General features: G+C 47.3%; 1 protein-coding gene across 1 annotated transcript in view; it reads right to left on the reverse strand.

Annotated features, from left to right (window-relative positions):
• Nucleotides 1-5983, reverse strand: part of EDIL3 (EGF like repeats and discoidin domains 3) — a 233855-nt gene extending 227872 nt beyond the window's left edge. The window contains exon 1 of the mRNA XM_015653032.3: nucleotides 5748-5983. Coding sequence (XP_015508518.1) covers nucleotides 5748-5814 — 67 coding nt within the window. The 5' untranslated portion in view covers nucleotides 5815-5983. The remainder of the gene's footprint in view (nucleotides 1-5747) is intronic.
• Nucleotides 5984-6772: the final 789 nt, after the last annotated feature.

Raw genomic sequence — 6772 nt, forward strand, 5'->3', positions numbered from 1 at the left:
ATCCCTGTGGGTCCCTTCCCAGTCAGTATATTCTGTGGTTGAGTCAGTATTTACTGGTCCATTTTCAAACAACTTCACCAAAAATTGATAGATAGATAGATAGATACATACATACATACATATGTATATATTATATATATGTGTGTGTGTAAATATTTAAATCATAATATGTAAGTCTTATGAACATAAGTCTTTTATATACAAGTCATAAAACCCCCTTTTTGCCCACAAATGACCCCTTATTAAAAAGTTTTAGGTGCGTGGGGTGAGGAGTACTATTGAAAACCTAAAAAAGAAAAAAAAAAAATCCTAGACAGTGCTTTTTGTTGCATATAACAAATTCTTGCTTCCAACACAGAGCTGTGCATCAAGAATTCATAGGATGATTTGGTCTTATCTAACATTTCCTACACTTCTAAGTATCAGACCAGATGTGAGGCACATAAGTGTCTGCAATTCCTCCGTATGGTCTCTGGAGTGTACATATACCCAAATTATACCCGAAGTACAGTATATTTGCATATAGCTGCTATACATTATGTAAAATTAAGATGTTTTTATGTGTGTTTCATTGGGTAATGCATACACACACACACCACATACAGTTATTAGCTGGATTAGCTAGAGACTTTATTAGATAATCATGGTCTGCTTCACTTCTCAGCTTTAGGAACTTAAAATAGAAGGACACCCCCTCTGTGATGAAAGGTAACACAACTTGCTGATTAGAGGGAAGAAAAACCCACACAAACAAATGAATAGAAAACCCCACAAGTATGTTAAGTATATTCCCTCAGCAGCAAGACTGAGATTTGATAAAACCTCAAAGCACAGAGGTGTGGTACAGCTTCTGTGCCTCCAGATCCCTGCTCATTCAATCCCTTTCTTCACAGCACACAGACCCACGGCTGCAGGTATGGGTTTGGACAAATCCTTGCTCTGTTCCCACATTAGGAATGGCAAAAAAGCTGTTCTACCCTCTACATGGATCATTAGAAAATCAGCCATACACTCAGTGAGCTGTTCTCCCTCAAACATTAGATCCAAGTTTCCTATAAAAAAAGAAAACTTAGACTCATTATTCCTCAGACTGACATAACACAACAAATTTAGGCTGAATTTGGATTTCCCCTGTGTTGTCTCCTGAACTTTAAATGCAAAATGTGTTTTAGTCCTCCAATATAAAACAGCATTTTCCAGAGGTTTTAATTTTGCAGATGTTAATGTCCTTACAACCCTTCTTTAGACATGAAACTTTTGACTCGTATTTTCTAACACATCATCTGACTAAGATTTCACTGTATTTTGACTGTGAACCTGTTCTGAAACTTAAATTAATGCCTGTTGTTTAACCTATATTTATTCAAACTCAAGCTGGGCTTCAGGTATGCTACAACAATGCCCAATATTATGGAATCACATAAAGGGCCTGGGTTGGGAGGGACCTTAAAGGTCACCCATTCCCACCCCAGCCATGGCAGGGCCAGCTCCCAGTGTCCCAGGAGCTGCCAGCCCCAATGTCCAGCCTGGCCTTGGGCACTGCCAGGGATCCAGGGGCAGCCCCAGCTGCTCTGGGCACCCTGTGCCAGGGCCTGCCCACCCTGCCAGGGAAAAAATTTTTCATCACATCTAATCTCACTTGTAACACAGCACTGACTTTAGGATTTGACCATCCTTTAGGATTTGAGAAATCCTGGCTCTGTGGCGTATCTAAGTTTGAGATGTTAAAGAGACTAAGGTGAAAACAACAACACTCCAACTCCTATGTGACTCATGATAAATTCTAGAATAACAGAGATTTCTCTCTGATTCTTGCAGTTTCTTAAATACAGCTTCCCCAGATATCACCACTTAAGCTGAAGGGATATCAGGCTGTTACTGCTGTTGTAGGGATTTGTGCTGCATAAACAGCTATTTTAAGGCATAAGAATCTCAATTAAAAGTTACTGTCTTTTGAAATAACTTCCACAGTGGATCATTTCCTTGATTTTCAACTGGATGGTAATTGAAAAAATGTGGAGGAGGGAAGATAAGACAGTGACCCTTTCTGCTATGCTGCCATTGATACACAACCTTGTATGAAGTATATCCTTTGAAAAGAGACATAAAGGATAAGGACATAAAGGGCAGTGAATTAGGAGGCTGGGCACATGAAAAAAAAAAAAACCCAACTAATACTACTGGAACGATTAATTCCAGTTGTAATAATGCATGGCTTGACATCAAATTTTGTCCTAGGCTGACCAGACACGTACAGAATACAGCAGCATATCCACTATATGCTTTCTGGAGGCTATACGAGCAGTCATGGAAAATCAATTTGAATACAAATGTAATTTGTTAAAAGAACAGTGAAAATCATTATGCAGGGTCACACTGTCAGCACTTTGTACAGAAGCAGATGCTGTCCAAAGATGCAAAGGCATTTGGTAAAACAGAAGAATCTTGGTCTTTAAAAGCTTCTGTGATCTTTTCAGCCTTTCAGTATAGATACATGAGAACAAAGCTACAGTTTACCTCTCTTGTTTCTCAGCACTTTTGCTCCTTGCAGCTGATTCCAGCTGCAAAAAAGGGGCTTTATAGAAACTTCTAAGCCTCAGGGAGAGTGAAGGTTGGTTCCCACTGTAATGGAGAAAAAGCAACATCTTTGAAACACTTCTTTCAAAGTTCTGCAGTTTTGTGCTTAGGCTGACAGGACATGGTGATAAAATAAAGAATTAGACTTGCCTGTTTTCAGAAATGTCAACATCATTTTTGGGCAAACCAGACATAAAAACTCAGCAGACAGCTAAGTGGAGAAGCACGATGCAACCCAGAGAGCAGCTTCACTATAAAGACAACTCAAATGGTAATTTTTCAGAAGGTCCTGTTTCAAAAATGGTTATCATGAAGATGTGGGATGCACTGATCTGCTGTGCACCTCCAGTCCCATTACAGTTGTTGATCAGCTTACACCATGGCCAGATGTGTATCTTGGAACCAAAATAGCCACCGCTTTTAAATCATGCTTCCCTTTCATCTGATCCCAATCTTCACTGACTGTTCTTAAAGCTGTTGGCTTATTTACCCCTGAAAATAAAAGCACAGTGGTACTCATGAACCTGTATTACTGCAGGTGGGATGCACTGTGTTTCTTCCTCCTGAAATAATCTCTTGTAGTCTCTGTAGTCACTCTGGTAGTTACTGTCTGTCCACGCAGAGTAAAGCACCAGAGTGCCCGGCATTCAAATTCAACCAAGGAACAGCAACAGCAGCAAATGTAAATGCTTACAGCTGTTTTTAAATATGTATAAAAGGACATTGCTTATTAAAAATGCACCTGCATCTTTCTTGTAAACTAAGGGCTGAAAGTCCTTGAAGGTTGGTTTCATCATGTACTTGCATATAAACACATCTCTGAAGATCAAGCTCCTGTTACAGTGCATGAGACTGCAAATTTCTCAGACTGGCCAGGAAGAAGAAAGTGACAATCTCCCATTGAGATGACTTTTTCATCCATTACTATCTTTCTCGCCCTTCTCTCTCCCTTAAAACCAACAGCAACAGCAAAAAGACAAAAAGAACCCCACCCCAGACTTGCTGACATACTATGTATTTGTTCCAAACACAAAAAGCAAAAAGTGCTTTTAAGACATCATGAATAAACCGGATTTCGACCTTCACCATAACTCTGCAGAGCTCCAACAAAAAAAGCAGTTGGTCTTTCTCTTTAACAGAAGGCTTGAAATGCAGGTCAGTAATGAAGTATATGACTTAACTTTCTTCTGCACTTGGAATTTACCCTGAGAGGCAGGTGGGAATCAGCCACTGCACAGATGACACTTCCACTGATTTTCATTCTACACCATTATGGGAATGGACTCACAGTGAGTAGTGTTGAGACAAGTTCAAAACCTGCTTTTGGAAGAGTTTTGGTTACTGTTCAAAACCTGCTTTTGGAAGAGTTTTGGTTACTTACAGTGCTTAGAGTCACTGCAACTTTTGAGAGGATCTATTGAAAGTAAATGTTATGACAGCCACCAAAATTGACCTGCTATATCAGGCTTGTCAAGCAGCATTTTGCTCTGTTTCAGCACAAAAAAAAAGACTCAGTGTAATTTTCTTCTGTTTCTTTCCGAGAGCCAAGGACAAACCTTTAACTGAACAATCACAGCTTAAGCAATCACAGAGCAAATGGATTTTTTTCCTTCCTATTTCACTTCTGCTAGAAAACCTATTAAGTTCTCTCTGTTCTGAAGTTACCTGAAAACATGGCAAAACTGTTGACTTTATTGGGAAAACATCACAGATGTGAGCTAGCAGAAGTTCCAAAGAAGCTCAGTGCAAAGCACTTTCGACAAGTCCAGAGTTTGTGGCAGATACAGCTATCTTCTGCTTAAAACAGACTTTGGGGAATAAGCTGCAGGTACAAGGACATATTGCATAAGCTATCACATGCTCACTGCAACTGTGTGAATGCTACCGGATTTTGAGAAGCCGCCGTGCTGAATAATTTAAGGCTAATAAAATATTCAGTTTTTACTGATATGCTGGCTTCATTTTGAAACCTCAAAAAAAATAACAAAAAAAAAATTTAAAAAAAAAAAAAAGTTAATATTGAGGGAAACAGGTCTAAAAGTCAGTGTGAATATTCTGGTTCTCATTAGGACAACAGTTGTTTTAACAAGCAGAAGGATAGAGAGGTCTCCACGCCGGGTGGGATCACTCAGACAGACAGAACATCCGCGGTACAGGAGGACGCTCGGAGCTCGCAGAGGACGAGGAGAGTCCTCGGGGGGCTGCAGGCAAGAGAAGGGGACCCACGGGGGTCCCGGAGCCGAGCCCAGCGCCTCCCCCGGGGGCGCGGAGGGTGCCCGGGCGGGACAGCCGGGATGGGCAGGACGAGACGGGACGGGCAGCGAGTGATCGCCCACCGCCCCGGGAAGCCCCCCGAGCCTTCCGCGGAGGGGGAACCGTGCCCACACGGTGCCCACCATCAGCTCCTCGCACGACGAGCTCACACAACTTTTCAGTGCGAGGAGGGTAAACCCCCGTATCCTGCAAGAACTGATGAATATAAATAATAAAGAGAACTCCCAAGAGATTTAAAGTTGTCTCTCTGGGGTAAGGTTGGCCTTTTCTTTTTCGGAAAGGTGTTTTGGTAGGGTTTTTTTTTTAGTTGTGTTTTGGAAGGGGATGAGACACCGAGAAGGCGCTGCGGGGTGTTTAGGATGGAGAAGACCTAATTCGAGGGAGGCAGCGAAAGGGTCGCCTGGCAAGAGCTGCTGCTGCTGCCGAGATGCTCAAGCTCCCGAACGTGTTCGCAAACTGTTCCGCGGTTTGCTAGGTCTCCGGCTAGGAGCTAACAGCCTCCAAATTACAATGAAGACCGGTGGTTGGGGAGGGGTGAGGGCAGGAATGGAAAAGCGGTGGGGATAGCTCTGCGGATATTAAATCTTCCCAGCCGCTCATCTGGATTACATTTCAGCTCTCACGGCATTTCTTTCCCCTCTAATTAAGCATAGTTTCAAAACAGAACGTGTCTGAGGTTGGACAGTCCGCCCGCTTCTATTTCAAATGCAGAGGTAAGTATTTTTCTTTTTTTCCTTTCCTTGTCCATGAAGAGAAAAGCAGAGCCCAGACAGCGGCACCCTGCTGCGAGCCACCTCCCCGGTCCCCCGCGCACTTGGACTCCGACTTTGCGGGAGCTCCGGCTCGACCCCGACCCCAAGTCCCCCGTCCGTCCCCGCCGTCCTCCGTCCCCTCACCTCGGGCGGGGCGCGGCGCCGCCAGGCTCCCGCAGAGCGCCAGCCAGGCCAGCACCGCGCGGCTCATCCTCCTCCTCCTCCTCTCCTCCTCCTGCTCCTGCTCTCCTCCGCCTCAGCCGAGGGATGCGAGCGGCGGTGCCTCCGCCCGGTGAGGCGATGCGAAGCGCGGCGAGGATGCGCAGGTCCCTCCCGGCGCTGCGCGGCGTGGAGCGTCCCCCGGCCGAGCGCAGCCCCCGCCGCTCCGCTGCCACCGCCCTACGCGCGGCGCGGAGCCCGTCCCGCCGCCCGCCCGCTCTGCGCGCCCGCCAGGTGCCGCCGCGCCTCCAGCATGGCCCGGCCGCCGCCTCCCAGCCGTGTCCCGCCGCCTCCTCTCCTCCCCCTCTTTCTCCTCTCTGCCTTCCTCTTCCTCCTCCTCCTGCCGCCGCTGCCCTGCCCGCCCCGCGCGGATCCCGGGGGCGGTGCCGCTGGACACACCCCGGCCCCTCCCCGCCCGCGGCCCGCCCCCGCGATGCGGAGGGTGCGGGATGCGGCTCCCGCACGGAGCCGGGACCCCGCGATGCGGAGGGTGCGGGATGCAGACCCCGCACGGAGCCGGGACCCCGCGATGCGGAGGGTGCGGGATGCAGACCCCGCACGTAGCCGGGACCCCGCGATGCGGAGGGTGCGGGATGCAGACCCCGCACGGAGCTGGGACCCCGCGGCCCCCGGGTGATCCTGGGGATGCTCCCGCAGCGCTCCGGTTTGTGTGGACGGCGGGCGCAGGTCTGCGTGGCCGGGGTTCCTCCCCCTGGCATGTCCTGGGCTAGTTTGGTTTTGGGTGGGCGCCTGCCCTCGTCTATCAGGGAGCGGACGCTGTTCACGAAGGTGTTTTATCCTCCGGGGAGGAATTTTGCCCTTCGCAAACTTCTGTCTTGTATGTGCTGTCAAAGCCCTGCGCTCTGCCAAGTGCTTCCTCTGCTTAAAATCCCTCTCGAACATCGAGACAGGGAGCTCGCACGGAATCATAGGATTATGGCATGGTTTGG

The sequence above is a fragment of the Parus major genome, chromosome Z (genome assembly GCF_001522545.3).
Source record: "Parus major isolate Abel chromosome Z, Parus_major1.1, whole genome shotgun sequence".
Lineage (NCBI taxonomy): Eukaryota > Metazoa > Chordata > Aves > Passeriformes > Paridae > Parus > Parus major.